Below are 22,450 nucleotides of genomic sequence, written 5' to 3' on the forward strand. Positions count from 1 at the left end.
CACGCCTGTGAGAGGCGGTGGCTCTTACTGAGCTGTAGAGGAATCCTTCTCCGTTCATTCCAATGTAGAGGCCGGCCTTCACCCCTTGGATGGCCACCACCCTCAGACCCACAGGAATTAGATTAAACAGGGCTGAGAGAGAGAGATTGAGAGAGAGAGCGAGAGAGAGAAAAGACAGATATTACTCAGCTGAGACCTTTTGACCTTGCACTTTTAGTATTTAACTTTTTCCTGTGAACGGCCTGCTGTGCGCAGTTATAACTGAATTACCCAGGAGATGTATCCCACTTCTGACACCAGTGTGACCTAACTGATGTTCCTGTATGACACCTCTTAAAGTGGGGTTTTTGAACAGTGGCTGACATTGCAGTTATACAGCATGTATTTTCCTTCTGAGGCAGAATTCCCTCTGAAGTGGGCACTCCTTTTGAAGTGTTCCCTGAGAGCAAATATATGACAAAACGTGGACATCCCTCTCTCAGGTGGACTCATTCCTAAAGTGGACTTCCTCTAGTGGTGGATTTCCATGTCGAGTGGTTAGGGATACAGCACGAGCACTAAGAAGATTGTTAAGTGGTGACGGAATCAGATAAAGCTCAGATAAAGCTCACAGGGATTAGAGAGGTGCCAACACACGTCTGTCCGCCCAGCAGATTCAATTTCACTCAATAAAAATCGACATGCCGCTTTCGCCTAGCTATAGTATAAATTGTCCCCTGAGGATCTCCAGGCAGGAGATACACTTACACTGAAAAGGCTTTGTTGGATCTTTCAGCTACTGTACTCTGGGCCCAATGTGGCGGGGTTGTCCAGCATCTCATAGTTTCCTTTCTTTTCCATTTCCTTGCTCTCTCTTTCATTCATCCATCACTCGGTTGCACTTTCTGACGGAGGCCTCTGTTGCTTTGACGACCAAACCAAGCTGACAGACAACAGCTAAAGCTGGCCTAATCTGCCATATGCGAGTGTAAAAAGATTTCCAGAAATATTCATTCATCGAAAGGGCAGACAAATGTGTCAAAGTGACTCAAGAACACCAACTCCTAGGAATGTCAGCCCTCTGAAGGAGCTGTAATCGACCAAGGCGAATCCAAAAGGGAAGGTAAGCCTGTTTGATGCTCTAATATGGGCTCGGTAGATAATAAAACTCCGGGACAGTTTAGAAAGTGCTGGGCTGTGCAAATAGGAAGGGAAGTTCCTATAATCCTAAGAGACATCCTTTGGGTGAAATTTGGTGGGAGGAAGTGGGGGGCTTACTGGGACAGATAGAGAAGGCTCTCTCAGCTACACTAACAGCTAATGCTAAACAAGAGCATTAGCCATGGAGATGATAGAGCAGGCGAAGAACTAGCACTGTATATAGAGTTGGTCTTCCATAACCAGCGATGTCTTCATGAGCCTCAATTTGTGCAGGTACTTATAGAGGAGCGATCAACCGAATACGCAATGAAATTAGTGTCGGGTTGCTGACTCAAAATTGAACACAGATGTTAATGAATTTAATGGTGGTTTCCAGCACTCTCTTGCAATTGTGTACTAACCTACCAGTCAATCATATAACCAATTAGACGCCCACTCAGTACTGTAACTGCAGTCTCCTGTACCCTAAACCAGCTTTATCAACCCACCAACAAATATCATGACATTTAGAAACGAAATGCCTAATTTTGGATAATTAAACAGAATGTTTTGTATTTGTACATGAATTCCTCCTGTTCTCTGAAATCAACAGTTTATCCTTGTCAGATTTGCCTTCAGCTTGCTGCCTAAAGAATAAGCATTCTTTATTGGAGGAAAATTAGAGGCCAAATAAATGTAATTGAAATGTCTATTTGGTTTCACCATCACACCTAGTATGCAGTTAGAGTTTTTTCCGCTGATCCCAAAAGTACAACCAAACCGACTCCTGAAAGTAAATTATTCCTGCCATCTCGGCATCACATAATGTAGCAGAGGTCAGGAGGTCGAGCAGTTCAAGGGTGGAGGTAATCTATTATTCTAATAATCCATCACACAGATCCATAGGTCCTGAATGCCAAGCATTCACTTTCCATTTCTCTCCCTCTCGATCTCTCATCTCTCAACCCTCCCTCCCTTCCCTACATGCCTATTAGTAACTATTGCTCAACAGTTCTCCAGCTCTCTCTTACTGTATTCCAAAATGTTCTATCCTTCCCCCAATGGGAAAAACAGACATCATGGTCACGTTGTATAGTGGTTGTCTAGGGAAAGGTTTTTAGCAAGCAGTTTTTATCTGGTTGTAATCTGGATATCTAACCAGATAACAACCAAAATATGACGTCTTTACCATGACAATTTGAATAATTTGATTTCATCATGGCAAAAATGCATCTTTACCTGGTTTTGAAAGAGACCACAAGGTAAAAAATGACCCATCCAAAAATACCTCAATTGGTTACGAGTAAATGAGTTTGTCTTTCCCAATTGAAAGACACTACATTTGTTGAAACCAATTATATGATTCAATGTCAACTGTTATATTTGATTATTAACAAACCTATATTTCAAGTTCAACTTTTCCCCTTTGGTTAAACCTAATAAATAACAAATACAGACTAATGTTTAATGTAAATACTAACCATCTTGTTTTTACTTTGGAATGAAATACATTCCCTGTAAACTAAGTTTATTCAACAACTTGAACATTTTTAATAATAAAATAGAATATTATTTACAGAAGACCTTCACATTTAGCAAGTACAATGTCATAACCAAGCAAAGGCTACCTTAACACAGAAACCTTATCAGGCTCTTTGCCATCAATGTCATAACCAAGCAAAGGCTACCTTAACACAGAAACCTTATCAGGCTCTTTGCCATCAATGTCATAACCAAGCAAAGGCTACCTTAACACAGAAACCTTATCAGGCTCTTTGCCATCAATGTCATAACCAAGCAAAGGCTACCTTAACACAGAAACCTTATCAGGCTCTTTGCCATCAATGTCATAACCAAGCAAAGGCTACCTTAACACAGAAACCTTATCAGGCTCTTTGCCATCAATGTCATAACCAAGCAAAGGCTACCTTAACACAGAAACCTTATCAGGCTCTTTGCCATCAATGTCATAACCAAGCAAAGGCTACCTTAACACAGAAACCTTATCAGGCTCTTTGCCATCAATGTCATAACCAAGCAAAGGCTACCTTAACACAGAAACCTTATCAGGCTCTTTGCCATCAATGTCATAACCAAGCAAAGGCTACCTTAACACAGAAACCTTATCAGGCTCTTTGCCATCAATGTCATAACCAAGCAAAGGCTACCTTAACACAGAAACCTTATCAGGCTCTTTGCCATCAATGTCATAACCAAGCAAAGGCTACCTTAACACAGAAACCTTATCAGGCTCTTTGCCATCAATGTCATAACCAAGCAAAGGCTACCTTAACACAGAAACCTTATCAGGCTCTTTGCCATCAATGTCATAACCAAGCAAAGGCTACCTTAACACAGAAACCTTATCAGGCTCTTTGCCATCAATGTCATAACCAAGCAAAGGCTACCTTAACACAGAAACCTTATCAGGCTCTTTGCCATCAATGTCATAACCAAGCAAAGGCTACCTTAACACAGAAACCTTATCAGGCTCTTTGCCATCAATGTCATAACCAAGCAAAGGCTACCTTAACACAGAAACCTTATCAGGCTCTTTAGTATAAAATAACAACCTGAAAGCCACACTCCAAATTAGCCATGCCTCCAACTCCTCTGATAGGCTGCCGCCACTACATTGCCCCCACCTATATTCGACGCACATGCGCAAGGTGTTGAAAGCAACTTAGAAGTGTTCATTCAATAAAAAAAAAATCCCATTGATCTGACAAAATCATAATTTGATTTCAGAAAAATTGAATAGAAGGTTGAATGAACCAAAGTGCAATTTTCAATCATTCCAATCAGTAAAAGCACTTCAGATGAACAACAGTGCAGTTGGTTGCAATCTGGTTATGCAATAACTTCTTAAACAGAAATGATAGCATTAAGACATCATGAGCCAGCTAGGCCAGGTTTTTCTCTCCTTTCCTCTCTGTGTCGTCTTCAGTCTGTCTCTGAGCATGAAGCTTCTCGCAGAGGGAATTATTAATTTGGTACAAATGGAGAAGGAGGTATTTTTAGTTCTATTTACTGAATTATTTACTGCAGTTTACTGCACTCCTCCATCCCTGGGCCAGCATTACTGGGTATTGAGAAGAGTTCCCAGATACCACTGACCCAAACCACACTGTAATGGAAAACGGTCATTTATACGGTAATTTGGGGTATTATCAACAGTAAAATACTCAGAAATGTTTTACTGCAGCATACTGTAAATGATGGTGCATTGTGGGATAATGCTGTGGGTGGGGAAAGAATTGCTGTATTTCGAATGGTACACAAAAAAAAATACTGGAAGCAAGTGACCTGTAAGTTACTGTAAAAAAAAAAGGGACAGTATGTTACTAAATTCCAAATTGTATTTATTTATTTATTTCACCTTTATTTAACCAGGTAGGCAAGTTGAGAACAAGTTCTCATTTACAATTGCGACCTGGCCAAGATAAAGCAAAGCAGTTCGACAACATATAAAAACACAGAGTTACACATGGAGTAAAACAACATACAATCAATGATGCAGTAGAAAAAAAATTAAGATTATATACAATGTGAGCAAATGATGTGAGATAAGGGAGGTAAAGGCAAAAAAATGCCATGGTGGCAAAGTAAATAAAGTATAGCAAGAAAAACACTGGAATGGTAGATTTGTAGTTTGAAGAAAGTTCAGAGATAAAATATAAATAATATGGTGCAAAGGAGCAAAATAAATAAAATAAATAAATACAGTAGGGGAAGAGGTAGTAGTTTGGGCTAAATTATAGATGGGCTATGTACAGGTGCAGTGATCTGTGAGCTGCTCTGACAGCTGGTGCTTAAAGCTAGTGAGGGAGATAAGTGTTTCCAGTTTCAGAGATTTTTGTAGTTCGTTCCAGTCATTGGCAGCAGAGAACTGGAAGGAGAGACGACCAAAGGAGGAGTTGGCTTTAGGGGTGACCAGAGAGATATACCTGCTGGAGCGCGTGCTACAGGTGGGTGCTGCTATGGTGACCAGTGAGCGGAGATAAGGGGGGACTTTACCTAGCAGGGTCTTGTAGATGACCTGGATAAACTTTGCCTTGTAAGAGGTATTTATTCTTATGTGGTTTTAGAGCCCCATCAATTGTAAAATATATAGGGGACACATTGGAGTGGCAGCAAGTCTCAAATGGTTGAGCATTTTGTCATGGCCTTTTTGTCTGTTTTGCCCTGTAGTTGCTGCCAGTTTGGAAGCTTTTGTTAAGGCCTCTAGAAGTGTAAGTGATATAAAACACAAAATATTCATTAAGATCACTTTATTGGTCAATTACACACAAGGTCCAACTGAAATTTAACTTCTGCTTAAAAATAGACACGCATATATATGTATGTTTTGAAGAGGTGTGGGCACACAGGGAGCTGTTGTTGTGGGGGGTTAGGTACCTTGCTCAAGGACACCACGGCAAGCAACGGAATCTAGGATTTGATACAACTCACTTCCCAAAAGATTTTTGGGGCAAACTTTCCAAACTGAAGTAGTTTGATGCTGATCTACTTATCTGGGCGCTCAATCCTGATTGTAGGGATTCGAACTGGCAACCCTCCGGCTGCTGGCTCACCTCTCTAACCGTAAGGCTACCTGCCGCCCTATGCTGGAATCTGTAAACATTTTACCTACACTGTAAAAAAAATACTGTTGTTTTCACGGTATCTTACTGGCAGCCAATAACCTGTTGGTTAATACAAAAAAAAATACAGGGTGGTACCATAAATTCCAAAGAATGTACTGTTTAACCAAAGTTTATTTGGAATTTACGGTAACACTTTTTTTTACAGTAACTTACAGGTAACTGTCTGCCAGTAAATTACTGTAAAAACAAGTTACTGTTTTACAGTGTAGCAGCTAACCTGCTTGCACCAATCCCGTAATTACAGTAAACTACAGTGAAATGCAAACCCCTCCTCTCAATGAATTTCATTAATTAATTCATTCATTCTGATTATTTTTACCATTAAATACAGTCAATTCTATGGTATTGTACTGTGTGTCATTACACAGTACTTGCTTTGATACTGTATTTATATTACAGTAGGTGTACTGTAATATGAAACACAATGTTACATGCCACTGAGCTGCCTATAACTTGCTGTCAAATTCACAGAAAACCCTTTTCAGTGCAGCATCACTCCTAGAACAATGCAACAGTTCCGTTCCCAATAACTCATTTAAAGGACCCCCCAGAGGAAGTTGTCGCCACTATTTCAACATAATTTCCTGTCCTAGAGATGAAATGCATGTTTAGGTTCCACCTCCGAAGAATGATGAAGGCTACTTATACACATTCAAGAATTAGGTGTGGTAATTTACCAGTGGAGTTGATGAACATCAACTAATAGGGCTAGCTAGCATGCTAACCTTATCTAGATAGCTAACTAGCTATTTTGCTAACCTTATGTAGCTAGCTAATGTTATCTGTTGTTGGATATAAAAAAATGTACTACACCGTATTCAAAAGATTAGCCAGCTGGCTCTATGGATGGTTCTGGAGCTGGATTTGTCATAAGCATTGATTTAGGGAAAACATTGCCACAGATGGCAACCACTGTCCTATCTTTGACTTCGCCATCTATTGTTTTCTCCAAAGTTTTGTCATCTTCATTACGGCTACGAATCCAGCATAGAAATAGTTATAAATAATAAAATGAAGCGCTGGTAATATGGAAAGATAGCTGATATGCGTTTTTCTACATTGTAATGGACCGCGGTACAGCTGCGGTACAGCTGCGGTAAAGCAAAGCCAAGTCAGCCCGTGCTCATGACTCATGGTTCTTACAAATGATAGGCTACAATGACTTTGCTCATGATCATGCACGCCAGAAATGACACATAACTAACTGTAAGTTCCTTCTTCTTCTTTGGTATTATGGCAATCTGCAAACAGATGTTATAGGTGCAGACTGCCACCTACTATATTGGCTGTGTATCAGCCTACTATTCTGTATTATAAACGGGGTGGTTTGAGCACTAAATGTTGATTGGCTGTGGTATATCAGACCGTATACCACGGGTATGAAAAAACATTTACGTTTACTGCTCTAATTACGTTGGTAACCAGTTTATAATAGCAATAAGACACCTCGGGGGTTTGTGATATACTGTATGGCCAATATACCATGGCTAAGGGCTGTGTCCACGTCCGTGTTGCGTCGTGCGTAAGAACAGCACTTAGCCGTGCTATATTGCCAATATACCACACCTCCACGGGCCTTATTGCTTAAATATGAATTCATTACACTTTGTGCAAAATTACCAACTAACCCTGCACCCATTGAAAACTCACCACTATTCCACTACTTTGGCCCTATCTGATCCTACTCCAGGCCAGCAGCCTGGGAGGACGGGACACTGTCGTTCAAAACATATTTTCTGCAGTAAAACCTCGTACACCCTGTGGTGACCCATCATTCAGGGCAGGTAGGGCAAATAAAATAAAAAATAAAATATATACACTACCAGTCAAAAGTTTTAGAACACCTACTCATTCAAGGGTTTTTCTATTTCTTTCTATTATTATTTTAAAAAATGTACCCCGTTTTCTCCCCAATTTCGTGGTATCCAATTGGTTGTTACAGTCTTGTCCCATCGCTGCAAGTTCCGTACGGACTCGGGAGAGAGGAAGGTCGAGAGCCGTGCGTCCTCCAAAACACAACCCAGCCAAGCCGCACTGCTTCTTTACACAATGCCCACTTAACCCGGAAGCCAGCCGCACCAATGTGTCGGAGGAAACACCGTACACCTGGCGACCGCGTCAACGTGCATTGCTCCTGGCCAGCCAAAGGAGTCGATAGTGCGCGAGGGGACAAGAACATCCCTGCCGGCCAAACCCTCCCCTAACACGGAACCCAAACCGGCTACACGCATGCGCCATTGTGCACCATCATGCATAAATGTATTTTGTCCCCCCTCACCAAACGCGATCACGACACGCAGGTTAAAATATCAAAACAAACTCTGAAACAATTACATTAATTTGGGGACAGGTCGAAAAGCATTAAACATTTATGGCAATTTAGCTAGCTAGCTTGCATTTGCTAGCTAATTTGTCCTATTTAGCTAGCTTGCTGTTGCTAGCTAATTTGTCCTGGGATATAAACATTGAGTTGTTATTTTACCTGAAATGCACAAGGTCCTCTACTCTGACAATTAATCCACACATAAAATGGTCAACCGAATAATTTCTAGTCATCTCTCCTCCTTCCAGGCTTTATCTTCTCTGGACTCTATATTGCGATTGGCAACTTTCAGAAATTAGGTGCATTACCACCACCGTCTTTCAGTCACCTACGTGGGTATAACCAATGAGGAGATGGCACGTGGGTACCTGCTTCTATAAACCAATGAGGAGATGGGAGAGGCAGGACTTACAGCGCGATCTGTGTCACAAATAGAACTGACTTCTATTTTAGCCCTTGGCAACTCAGACGCTCGTTGACGCGCGCGAGCAGTGTAATAATTGAATAATATAGATTTCTACATTTATTTTGCAACGCGAGCGCACGGCGTAGTCAGCCTGTAACCCGGACGTCATTGGGCCAATTGTGCACCGCCCCATGGGTCTCCCAGTCACGGCCGGCTGCGACAGAGCCTGGATTCGAACTAGGATCTCTAGTGGCACAGATAGCACTGCGATGCAGTGCCTAAAACCACAGTGCCACTCGAGATGCAAGTGTTTTTCTTTATTTGTACTATTTTCTACATTGTAGAATAATAGTGAAGACATCAAAACTATGAAATAACACATATGGAATCATGTAGTAACCAAAAAAGTGTTAAACAAATCAAAACATATTTGAGATTCTTCAAATAGCCACCCTTTGCCTTGATGACAGCTTTGCACACTCTTGGCATTCTCTCAACCAGCTTCATGAGGTAGTCACCTGGAATGCATTTAAATTAACAGGTGTGCCTTGTTAAAAGTTCATTTGTGGAATTTCTTTCCTTAATGCGTTTGAGCCAATCAGTTCAGTTCCATCACTACCATGGTAGTGGTGGAAAACAGAAGATAGCTCTATTTGGTAAAAGACCAAGTCCATATTATGGCAAGAACAGCTCAAATAAGCAAAGAGTCCATCATTACTTTAAGACATGAAGGTCAGTCAATACGGAAAGTTTCAAGAACTATGAAAGTTTCTTTAAGTGCAGTCGCAAAAACCATCAAGCACTATGAAACTGGCTCTCAAGTCTAAGTCCTTAGTAAGGGTAGACATTGAACATTTATACCCTTTGGGTCCTGCCATAGAGTTACATTAGAAGAGCCCTTGAGCCAAGAAGCCAAGAAGGCTCAAGGTCATTGGCCACAGATAAAATTACATCAAATCACGTTATATGTACAGTAGCTGATCATGTCAACATCTTACTTTCAAAATCTTAGCTAGCAGTCATCATCATGAATCAAGTCGACAATCTACTGGCAAATCCTTTTTAATCCTTGTCAAATGAAGAGAAATAATGACGAGAAATAATAGATAAAATGTATCGGTGATCATCGGCCATCGGACATAAACATTACACAACAAATTGGAAATCGCATATTCAACAAAGAGTGGTTTGGAAGGAATCAGTGTTATTTGAAGTGTATCTTTTTTGACACGCAAAGACCCAAACTGGTTCACTCTAATAATTTGGTCTATTTTCACCTCTTAATTTCGCCTACTGTTCTAAGTTGGTGGTGCACATGTAGCCTATAACCTGTTTTAGAGAAATGTAATCATCGAAAATGAGCTTTCATTGTCTGCTTATATGCCCCCTTTTATTTATCCTATGGTTCTGATTGGTGTACAGGGAGTACACTGGAAGAACAGCCCATGTTCTGAATTCTGTCCCTGTACATTTCAAAAGTGCTGAACAAATAGTTATATTGACTACGTCCGTCATCACTCGCTTATTAATGTCTTAATCAAAATTACGGTTTGCCTCTTATCCGCTTGTGGTCCCCTTATGCCATAGTTTGTACATCTCAATTGTCAGTAGAAACCACATTTGTTTAAGCAAGTTAGCCATATCAGCTATATTTTTTTAAAGGCAGTAAATAAGGATGAATGAACTGTTTCGCTGCCAGACAAGGCTCCGCTAGGTGTAGCAGTGTTAAGGTGTTGGGACAGCTGTTGGGACTCTGCTGTTGGGACAGCTTTATGTAGGCCCTAACCGTTTGTCACCGTTATAGTGCAATTAATGTATTGTTTAGTGTTGTGTTGTGTAGTGGCTATGCTGGCATGCATCCCACAATTTTTTTTTTGCCCCACCAAGATTTATCTGCTAAAATCGCCACTGCGTACACCCAAGTACTTCTCTAAAGCTTCCACCACAACATCTATCCTCTGTGATTTACGTTCCAGTCCTGCGGTACAATTGACAACCGTGGCCATGAATGCCAAAAAAACAACCTTACTGAAGCACATTATTCCTATCACTCTCTATTGGCCTCGGTCTACTCACAGGTAGCCTCTTAAGATCCCTCACCCTGGACCCATCTTTCTCTACTACTCTCTTCACTGCCTCATCATACGACACCTTCTGTACTACTCTGATCCTGGAATCCTCAACCTGCCTTTCTCTCACCAGACACCTCTGATCTCCAGCACCATGGGAACCCCTACAGTTTACACACACAACTTTTCTCACATCTAGGAAACTCCCTCATACACACTGCTGCCACATGACTATAAGCTTGACACGTAAAACAACGTCATGGATTCGAGACAAAAGCTCTCACGGGATAACTGACCCATCCTAACTTAACTTTATCTGAACTCAGTAGTACAGATAGTGTCTTCTCTGTTTCACCACACTCTCCACTGGGTCTGCGTCGCACCAAACGGCGGGTGTCACAGACACTGCGAACTCCTCAACACTTAACACCACTCCAGTTATCACTCCTTTCAGCAGAGCCCTGCTCCAGAGAGGAAATAAAGTCACAGTTCTTGTCCTACAAGTTCCTTGAATGTTCTTTTGCATGTGCCTTTTCAATATCTGGATAGACACTTTTTTCTAGCTAATGTTACACCAATCAAAGCAGTGGAGCGTGTAGTGAAGAATAACTTTTGTGGTCAGAACCATTCATCTTGGGGCGATGGGGGGAGATGGTTTGCAAAATGCTATCATCTCACGCAATTACACAATTGATAAAATTGTTATATACACTACCGTTCTAAAGTTTGGGGTCACTTAGAAATGTCCCTGTTTTCGAAACATAAGCACATTTTTTTGTCCATTAAAATAACATAAAATTGATGCCAGCATCCCTGAGTCGCCTCTTCACTGTTGACGTTGGGACTGGTGTTTTGCGGGTACTATTTAATGGAGCTGCCAGTTGAGGACTTGTGAGGCGTCTGTTTCTCAAACTAGACACTCTAATGTACTTGTCCTCTTGCTCAGTTGTGCACCAGGGCCTCCCACTCCTCTTTCTATTCTGGTTAGATCCAGTTTGCGCTGTTCTGTGAAGGGAGTAGTACACAATGTTGTACGAGATCTTCAGTTTCTTGGCAATTTCTTGCATGGAATAGCCTTCATTTCTCAGAACAAGAATAGACTGACGAGTTTCAGAAGAAAGTTATTTGTTTCTGGCCATTTTGAGCCTGTAATCGAACCCACAAATGCTGATGCTCCAGATACTCAACTAGTCTAATGAAGGCCAGTTTTATTGCTTCTTTAATCAGAACAACAGTTTTCAGCTGTGCTAAGATAATTGAAAAAGGGTTTTCTAATGATCAAGTAGCCTTTTAAAATTATAAACTTGGATTAGCTAACACAACGTGACATTGGAACACAGGAGTAATGGTTGCTGATAATGGACCTCTGTACGCCTATGTAGATATTCCATAAAAAATGTAGCCGTTTCCAGCTAAATTAGTCATTTACAACATTAACCATGTCTACACTGTATTTCTGATCAATTTGATTGTATTTTAAATGGACAAAAAAAATGAGCTTTTCTTTCAAAAACATGGACATTTTTAAGTGACCCCAAACTTTTGAAGGTAGTGTATATATATATATATATATATAGAGAGAGAGAGTACCAGTCAAAAGTTTGGACACACCTACTCATTCAAGGGTTTTTCTTTATTTTTACTATTTTCTAAATTGTGGAATAACAGTGAAGACATCAAAACTATGAAATAACACATATGGAATCATGTAGTAACCAAAAAACTGTTAAACAAATATATTTTAGATTCTTCAAAGTAGCCACCCTTTGCCTTTATGACAGCTTTGCACACTCTTGGCATTCTCTCAACTACGGTTCCTAGAGGGCAAAGTAATCCTTGAGTAGCGCCACTGGCCCCTAGGAAGCTGTTGTTCGTCCGACATAAATACTGATCCTGGGGCTTACCCTATTCCTGAGGGATTGTTCACAATGCAGAGACTGTTACCCCCTGAGACACTTTCCTCCAGGGTGACTCCTTTAGGGAAAGCTGTTTCTTCACTGTGACAAGGTTCCTAGGGAGACACTGTAAAGATTACTGCTTCGGTGCATGGCAAACTGATTTGGAGAGAGCGACCACTGTAAAAGTGGAGGGAAATGACTCGTGGAATGATCCTTTGGACCAGATTTCTCCTGAGAATGAAGTTCCTTCGATTGGATTTATTCCCCGCCATGAACATCCACAGCGAAAGTGCAGTTGTGATAATCACAGGCTTTAGACCTGAATAAATCAAAACACTAACTATGTTTCCATCCAATTGGCGACAGATTTTCATGCGAATATTCTAAAATTTGCATTAAAACAATATGCGCAATTTCCCACCAGATGGGTTTACCATGAATTTGACTTGTTGCGGATAAAAGGCTGTGCGTGATGATGTAATGCACATAAATAAATTTTGCGGTTAAATTCCCATGCATTGAATAAAAAATGCAAGTTAAATGGGTTTTCATCGCATTTTCAACTCCACTGATGGTTTTCTCACCACAAATGTTGAGTTATATAGCATGTGCCCACTCTGGTATTGGCACTTGTGCTCTAGCCAACAGCTCACAGATACAGTGTGGGTATAGCCTACATTATGAGATAATTATGGACAAAAGAGCAAAACTATTTGAATTTGTCAAACGGCAGCTAAACATCGATGATGATGTGACCAGAATAAGACCCTCGATATTTATTGGAAAGGAGCATCAAGCTCACCACCTTGCACTTTCCCCACCCTGTGAAGTTCATTATAACTATAACTTATTTAATCTGTAGCCTAATAAACTGCATGCTTTCCTGACAAGTTGTAGTGGGAGGACCACACGTCACCGCGTGAATCCAAGTTTACTTCGATATATATGCTTATTATATAAATATTTGTCCATAAAAGCATTTCTACCGACATTTCTCGCATAATTCATTTTACCGGCAAAAAGATCCTAACCTTGTCTAGCATATTTTGTTTTGTCGACAATTGGAACGTTTACTGACACATTTTTTGTTTCCATCAGGCGTTTTGACATTCTTTATCCAAAGTGTTTGACTTGCATAAAAAGGTTGAATGGAAACCTGGTTAATGTGGCACTTACATCCACACAGTGGCACACAAGGGATGTGTTACATCCACACAGTGGCACACAAGGGATGTGTTACATCCACACAGTGGCACACAAGGGATGTGTTACATCCACACAGTGGCACACAAGGGATGTTTTGCTAGGCGCCGGGAGGTGCTTCCATTTGATATAAAAAACAGATTTAAGTGTTCTCAGTTGGACATGCAAATTTTAATCCAAATAGTTTTTCTTTTCAATCAAAATTATAATGGGTTTGACACAAACTCTAGGCTGTTTATTTCTCAATATTACACTGATGTGTAATATTGTCTAAAACTGTCACAAGAGGCAAAAAATGATATATGCAAATTGCTAATCTGCATGACATTGTTTAAAAGTTCGACCCAACTGATTGTTCGCAGCTGGTGTATTTTACATAGTTATATATCTTGGCAGTAGATGGTGGCACTTAACTATAACAAAACTGCACACACATCTGCACACACATTTTGTTTCACAGTAATACTAAATAGCAGGCCAAATTGGCTAGCTTAGCAAGTCTGTCATGCTTTGATCATACAATACCATAAAGGAAGTCATACTAAATGGGGTAACGTGAGTATCCCAGTTCAGAGTCTTTAAAAGTGCATCCTTCCTTCCTTCCTTAAAGTAATCACTGATTAGAAATGACTAGACAGGTGAAAGCTATGTGGTGGAGCCCTTGCGTTCACCTGTCAAATCATGTCTAGCCAGTATTCTGTCAAGAAAGGAAGGACACACTTTTAAGAAACTGGAATTGGGCCAGTGACCAGTGGTCACCATGCGGCATGCTGGGAGTCGTAGTGCCGAACCCAATTACTCACTGTAGTCGCTGTTCTCGTCCTTGCTGCCATCGATAGAGCCGTCCGGCTGCATCTGCAGGTAGAAGCCCTGCTGGCTGAACAATCGTGTCACGATGCCTTTCAGCTGCGGCTCTGAAACAAAGGACAGACCCCCACCACGCCCCACCCCCCAGGGGCACATCAGACCACACCCCTATCACTTCACACCTCGCCACTACTGCTCACATTGACAAACTAGTAAAACAGATGTTGGGGATGTGGTTAACGGTAAAAAGCCTGGGTGCCAGATTGGGGTCAGGGGTTAGAATTGACTTGGCGTAGAACAAGAAAATTCAAGAGAATCAATGGGTGGGCCTCGTAGTCACGACAGTAACCTATGCATCTTAACTGTTACCTTGTTTTACTGCCAAATTGCTAGCTAAGGTATCTCCTAACATCTATCTGACAAACTGACCCTTCGAATCCGGATGCATCTGTAAAAATGATGTAAATCTACTGCACTCTTGTAGACTGGTGATGTTAATGAGTGGTTCTTGAAGGTAATGATATCATCTGAAATGTAATACAGTATATTATGGTGCAACAGCAACTGGCCTAAGTTTTGGGGTTTTGAGGGTTGAGATTTGCCTGTTCTTCACAATTTTTATCAGATGATTGCCTTGTGGGAATATTCAGATTGTCACCGTTCCTTACCTTTTAACCTTTTATGTGCTTAACTGAACTTTTGCGTAAATAATGAACTGATATTTGTCCAAAAACAACAGTTGAGCAACAATCATCTCAAACTGGTATTCTGCCCTAAGTAACTGTTTGCTCCTAGATGGGCCTGGTAACGTTGGTGAGCCGGGACTTCATAATGTGGGTTTGAGTAACAAAAATCCACAAGTGTATGTTGATTGTGCCGTTTAGGGCTTTCAACATCACAACTGATCCCCCAATCAAAGGCTATGGTTATATCCTGAGGAGAGTCGGCCCAAAATGTTATACCATCTATAAATAACTCTGAGTTACCTTCCAACTTGGTGGTGCTGATGATATTTGGAGGAGAGCCGAGCTAGCGCTGGGCTCAGGTTGCAGCAATCAACACTTGTGAGGGAGCAGGTGGATACGGAGTTTTAGCCCAAGGCTATGGGAGTCTTCTCTCCCAAGGCAAGAAAAAAAATGAATGTGTGAATGAGACTGTTTATCGTTGGGAAAGAGGTGGGGGTGCTAGAAGATCAAGTTGTGAGAAACAATAATCTGCGAACTCTCAGGAATGATTCACATGCCGTTATTTTGATTGTGTGGATAGTTTCATTTCGATGGAGCTCATCACCAGTAGCACTTAGCAGTGAAAATAGATTCTGAGAAAAAACTATCTTGCATTTGGGATTTTTGGTCGTTCAATATTTGGCCTTTATGAAAGCACGTGTTAGATTTGGATTGAACAGCAGAGGAATGAAAGGAGCACCTACAGTGCCTTCGGAAAGTACTCAGACCCGTTGACTTTTTCCACATTTTGTTACGTTACAGCCTTAGTCTAAAATTGATTAAATAAATAAAAATCTTCAGCAATCTACACACAATACCCCATAATGACAAAGATAAAACAGACTTTGAAAAATGTTTGTTAATTTATAAAAAATATATACTTATTTACACAAGTATTCAGACCCATTGCTATGATACACGAAATGGAGCTCAGGTGCATCCTGTTTCCACTGTTCATCCTTGAGATGATTCTACAACTTGATTGGAGTCCACCTGTGGTAAATTCAATTGATTGGACATGATTTGGAAAGGCACACACCTGTCTATATAAGGTCTCACAGTTGACAGTGCATGTCCGTGCAAAAACCAAGCCATGAGGTTGAAGGAATTGTCCCTAGAGCGCCGAGACGGGATTGTGTCGAGGCACAGATCTGGGGAAGGCTACCAAAAAAATGTCTGCAGCATCGAAGGTCCCCAAGAACAGAGTGGCCTCCATCATTCTTAAATGGAAGAAGTTTGGAACCACCAAGACTCTTCCCAGAGCTGCCCCCCTGGCCAAACTGAGAAATCGGGGGAGAAGGGCCTTGGTCAGGGAGGTGACCAAGAACCCAATGGTCACTCTGACAGAGCTCTAGAGTTCCTTTGTGGAAATGGGGAAACTTCCAGAAGGACAACCATCTCTGCAGCACTCCACCAATCAGGCCTTTATGGTAGAGTGACCAGACGGAAGCCACTCCTCAGTAAAAGGCACATGACAGCCTGCTTGGAGTTTGCCAATGGCACCTAAAGACTCTTAAGACCATGAGAAACAATGTTCTCTGGTCTAATGAAAACAAGATTGAACTATTTGACGTGAATGCCAAGCGTTACATCTGGAGGAAACCTGGCACCATCCCTACGGTGAAGCATGGTGGTGGCAGCATCATGCTGTGGGGATGTTTTTCAGTGGCAGGGACTGGGAGACTGGCAGGGACAGGATCAAGGCAAAGATGAACAGAGCAAAATACAGAGGTCCTTGATGAAAACCTGCTCCAGAGCACTCAGGACCTCAGACTGGGCGAAGGTTCATCTTCCAACGGGACAACGACCCTAAGCACAAAGCCAAGACAATGCAGAAGTGGCTTCGGGACAAGTCTCTGAAAATCCTTGAGTGGGCCAGCCAGAGTCAGGACTTGAACCTGATCGAACATCTCTGGAGAGACCTGAAAATAGCTGTCCATCAAACCTGACAGCGCTTGAGAGGATCTGCAGAGAAGAATAGAAGAAACTCTCTATATACAGGTGTGCCAAGCTTGTAGAGAAGACTCAAGGTTGTAATCGCTGCCAAAGGTGATTCAACAAAGTACTGAGTCTGAATACTTATGTAAATGTGCTATATCCTTTTTATTTCCTTTTTATCCTTTTTTTATTATAAATTAGCATACATTTCTAAAAGCCTGTATTTGCTTTGTCATTATTGGCTATTGTGTGTAGATTGATGAGGGGGAAAAAACAATTTAATCGATTTTAGAATAAGGCTGTGACTAAATGTGGAAAAAGTCAAGGGGGCTGAATACGTTTCGAAGGCTCTGTATATTGTGGAAGTGATGCTGCTTATGGAGTCATGCAAAGGTTAATTTGAAGCACGGTTGAAGTTAAGACAGTTCTGATCCAACTGGATCAACCATCGTATAATCTGTGAAAGTTTAAAATAACCATCATCAAACTGAGAGTAAATGGAAAGTCGCAATCTGGAAAAAATGAATCCTTCACTTTGCCTGAGCTAAACAAACAAAATTGTGTTTGGATGCAAGTTCATTATTCAATTGAATTTTCTTGGTCTTTAAATTAAACAAACCATTCATTGATCAAGATCAGATCTTTAGAGGTGTAGCGTGAACATGTGGATGGGTTCAGATAGGGCTGATGGTGTAGCATCAGAATCATGGCTAGTGTCCACAGTGGATCTGTAGGCCTCCAGAGCTGGTCCTGGAGCAGATTAGTGGCATTCGATCCATACTGTAGTTGAGCCCAGGGTTGGCCTGCAAGCTGACCTCGCAGCAGTGGAGGTTCATGTCGCCTCAGCTGTACACTATTCTGTCCATCAACCTACAACTCACTTCCCTTGGGGGGGGGTGGAGCCATCAATCTCTGGGACAGGCCCGGCATCATCCATCATGGGTAGGGCAGAGAGAGTGGGGGCTAGCTGGGGGGGACCTCACTAAATCACATGTGATAACTGCACTTCTGTAAATAAAGGGCTAAGTAATCACTGACAGCAGAGCACGTCAGCTCCATTCAGAGGGGCGGGAAACAGAATGAACGTGCGTGTTGTGCGTTGTGTTGTGTGTGTGTGTGTGTGTGTGTGTGTGTGTGTGTGTGTGTGTGTGTGTGTGTGTGTGTGCGTGTGTGTGTGTGTGTGTGTGTGTGTGTGTGTGTGTGTGTGTGTGTGTGTGTGTGTGTGTGTGTGTGTGTGTGTGTGTGTGTGTGTGTGTGTGTGTGGGTGGGTGCGTTTACGTGCAAGTGAAGTATGCTGGTATGTGTGAGAGGAGAAAGAAATAGAGAGCGAGGGAGTGTTTAAGTATGAGTTTGAGAGAGACGGGTGGACAGTGAAGGAGCAAATGACCTGTTTTTGCACTTGGGATATGCCTAGTATGGGAGAATGTGCCTGTGTGTATGAATGCTGACTGGAACCATTCAAAATTGCACAACTTTACGTGTACCGATGCAGAGACATACACAGGGACATTTGGGTATGTTGACAAATGGCGTTATGACCATGAAATGGTGAATGATCACCTCAACTACTATCGTCGACAAGTTAGACAGGGAAAACACAGCAGGTCGATGCACACAAATAAACAGACCGTCACACAGCAATACTCCACATGTGACATACATGTTAAACACAAACAAAGACACACTAGAGGAGGAAAACGAAGAGAGAGAATAAAAACTGATCGGACACATACGAACTGAAAGACTGAGACAAAAAAAAAACGAGAGGAGGGAGAGAGTAGCCAAGGACAAAGAGACTAACTGGAAGAGAGCGTTACAAGGAATAAAGACAAATACAAAAAGAAAAATTGAAAGCATAGTGTCAAACAAAATCAGCAGAGGGGTCACCGGCACCAGACAGGTGTTATAAGCTATCACCCACCCACCTCCCCTCCCTCGCAACAGGGGTATCGACATGGGCGCGAGATGGGGCGGGGGGTGAGACGGGAAAAAAACACAGCACACACGGATGGAGGCTGAGCTACTGACCTAGCCTGCCGCCCTTACGGGACACCTGTGGAGGTTTGGAGGGTGCATCTTACGGGGGATAAAAGGAAAAACAAGATTCTTTTAACAGACAAATTCCTCCAGCATTGGCTGTTTGTCAAAATGCTCAAATCATTATAGCAGTATAGGGATATGAGGTAAAGGACATGTGCTGTCTGTCTGTCTGTCTGTCTATGGTCCAGTTCGGTCTGTCTGTCTATGGTCCTGTTATGTCTGTCTGTCTGTCTATGGTCCAGTTCGGTCTAACGGTCTATAGTCCTGTTCTGTCTGTCTGTGGTCCTGTTCTGTCTGTCTGTCGCTCTATGGTCCTGTTCTGTCTAACGGTCTATAGTCCTGTTCTGTCTGTCTGTGGTCCTGTTCTGTCTGTCTGTCTACGGTCCTGTTCTGTCTGTGATTCTGGTCCGTCTGTCTGTGGTTTTGGTCTGTCTGTGGTTTTGGTCGGTCAGTTTGTCTATGGTTCTGGTCTCTCTGTCTGTGATTTTGGTTTGTCTGTGATTCTGGTCTGTCTGTCCGTCTGCGTTTCTCTTCTGTCTGTGGTTTTGTTCTGTCTGTCAGTCTGTATTTGGTTCTGGTCTGCCTGCCTGCCTGCCTGCCTGCCTGTCTGTCTGTCTGTCTGTCTGTCTGTCTGTCTGTCTGTCTGTCTGTCTGTGGTTTTGGCCTGTCTGTCTGTCTCCCTGTCTGACTGTGGGGATGGTGCACCTGCTGTACATCACATGACAGCCTTTGGTTAGATAAGGAGAGGAATGATTTGCCCGTTCCTCTTTATCTGTGCACCAGGAGGATGGGAAGAATGATCCCTTAGCATAGTAGGAACGGAGCCTGTGTCCATCAATACGGCTGGGTAGCCTCTTAATCACTATAGCTACCTCACTAAACTGCAATAAACATCCCCACTGCAATAAACATTTACCATTAAACATTTAATCTCAAAAGAGCCTTGGTGCACTGCGGTGCAACTTATCTTCACTAAGTCTCAATTTGCATTCATTATTGATATCTTTAAGGTAGAATTATTCTACTTGGCAAGGGAGATGTAAAAAAAAATCCGGATTAAAAATATATGTTAATATATGTAAACCAATATTTGCCTTGCCTTCTAATAGAAATGCACAGCATTTGACTATATGATAGGATGGCAATAATGGTGCCAAGATAAACGATCATTCTGACCACAGCAATATAACATACATATTGGTAACGTCACAACATATACATAGTTTTACATTGAGGCTGATACGGTAGGATGTGGGTAAACTGTTGTGTCTTGCGGTGGTTCTCGACAGAGCTATGTGAGCTATGGAACAGGTGGAATTTTCGCATCGCATTCTCAGGCACCGCGGATAAATCTACCTGCAGCCTTTTAGATAGGCTAGCTAGAGCCTTCGACTGCGGTAATGCCTTAGCTCGGCTCGGTCGAGGGACAGGGGGAACCGCTGCACACAAAACTACAGCACTGACCTGGTCGCCGCCGAGCGGCTGGTCTTTTCTTGCCACTGCAGAAACGGACTTTGCTGAAGACCCCCAAGAAATGCCGCTCGCATATGGAACGTGGGTCTTTGCTGGGGCTGGGGCGCCGTTTAGTAGTGGAGACCCGGTCACTGTTTGACTCCCTCGCCTGGCGTTTCTGTCGGATCAAGGAGCTGGCGATTGCGGCCATCTCCCTCGCGGGCGAGCCGAACCGAAACCGAGCCCAGAATCGTTGGACAGATGTCGAGTTGTGTGCGACTGTTTGGTGCAAAAAAGAACCGGGTGGAGAAAATCGAATTTACGGTCCACGGGGGTTTACTCAAATGTCATTCCGATCCCCTTTAGAAATTCCACCAAGTCCCGCGCATCATCGGGCTTCATACTGCATCCTGGGGAACAATACCAGCCTACAGTCACAAATTCCTTGCAGGGAAAGCGTCACATGCCATTGACTCATAAAACATATGCCGCCAATTTACGCACGGATAAAATCATGGCTACAAAATGTAGGCTATTAAAAAAAAAATGTTACAACAGTGGTAAATAAGTTTGTGTGTTGTCGGAGCGTGCGTGCACACAATTGAGTCCCAGGTATTCCAGTTGAATGGCGCCAAGTCTGACAAGATCGACCGTCTCCCTCTGTGCAATCCTCATTTGCACGGAAAGTCGGTAAGTGGCAAAATATCCAGCACCATAATGCATTCGAGACACCTTAAACTTCACTGTAAACAATTTCGTCAACAGCTGCGTTAATGCAACGCCTCATAACTTTTCAACGTATTAAGCCAAATACAACGCCGAATGGAGAGGCGACGAGAGCTAGGCGACTGTCTATTTGGCTGCCCCACTTGCTCCCGAGGACTACGGGCATTTGTGCCAGCGCGCCAGCCGCTCTACCAGTAGCAGACCCCGCGAGCACAGCCGGGGAAAGATAATGGTCTGCGAGAATGCAGCAGCAACATGGTGATTGGGCTTTTACGATGTGAGAAAACAAATATGCGTTTTGTTGTTATTATTTGTCCGTAGGTAGGCTATAAAGATTTCCCAAAACGCCTTTTTTTCTTATTGCCTACAAAACCATTGGTGTAGCCAAAAGGAGTATTTCCAATGCGTTCCGTGTGGATGTGTGGCGTGTGCTCTCGCCGACAGGCAAGCGTGAATGGGCTCACCTTTCGATCTCTCTCTCACTCTACGCAATCATACGTGATTGAGGTTTGGATGAGGAATTCTCTGGGGCACAGAAAAAAATGAGAGGAGCACGGAGAGAGCGAGAGGCAGGAGGGGCAGCGGAGCAAGGGAGAGAGTGTGTGTCTGTACACGTGCCTGTTAGAGAGAGAGAGAGAGAGAGAGAGTACGTGTATGCGTAAGAGAGAGAGGGTCAGCGCGGATCTCCAAAATAACGGTGTGCTGTGGTCGTCCCTACACCCGGCCAACCCCAAACTGTCCACGAATTTGAGACGCACGTCGGCACCACATTTTTTCATGGGACAATGGGACTAGAGTCTTTCTTCAGTTTGAAATGGAGCAGTGAAGAATGTCATATCATCTAGTGCTACAGAGACAACTTGGCCCAATGGTTTTCACACTATACCATTCAAATTCCATTGGTTTATGAGTTCATTTCGCAAACAGCAGTTTTATATTGTATTGTTTTGTATACTGCAGTATTCAAGTACTCCATATTTAATTGGGTCTCACATTAGTTTCGAAGTGTCAATGGACACGTGATGGCTAAAGAGTTTATGCAACATCAATCTATACGAATCCCAGCGCACAATGCAATGCACATACTGGTAGAAATAA

At 42.4% G+C, this 22,450-nt stretch overlaps 1 protein-coding gene across 1 annotated transcript in view; it reads right to left on the minus strand.

Annotated features, from left to right (window-relative positions):
• LOC106568709 (fibroblast growth factor 12) overlaps nt 1–21,954 on the minus strand; it is a 46,706-nt gene extending 24,752 nt beyond the window's left edge. The window contains exons 1-4 of the mRNA XM_014139284.2: nt 20,639–21,954; nt 19,163–19,210; nt 14,468–14,578; nt 29–132 (exon numbers count right to left, since the gene is read on the minus strand). Coding sequence (XP_013994759.1) covers nt 29–132; nt 14,468–14,578; nt 19,163–19,210; nt 20,639–20,837 — 462 coding nt within the window. The 5' untranslated portion in view covers nt 20,838–21,954. The remainder of the gene's footprint in view (nt 1–28; nt 133–14,467; nt 14,579–19,162; nt 19,211–20,638) is intronic.
• Nucleotides 21,955–22,450: the final 496 nt, after the last annotated feature.

Source organism: Salmo salar, chromosome ssa14 (assembly GCF_905237065.1).
Source record: "Salmo salar chromosome ssa14, Ssal_v3.1, whole genome shotgun sequence".
Classification (NCBI taxonomy): domain Eukaryota; kingdom Metazoa; phylum Chordata; class Actinopteri; order Salmoniformes; family Salmonidae; genus Salmo; species Salmo salar.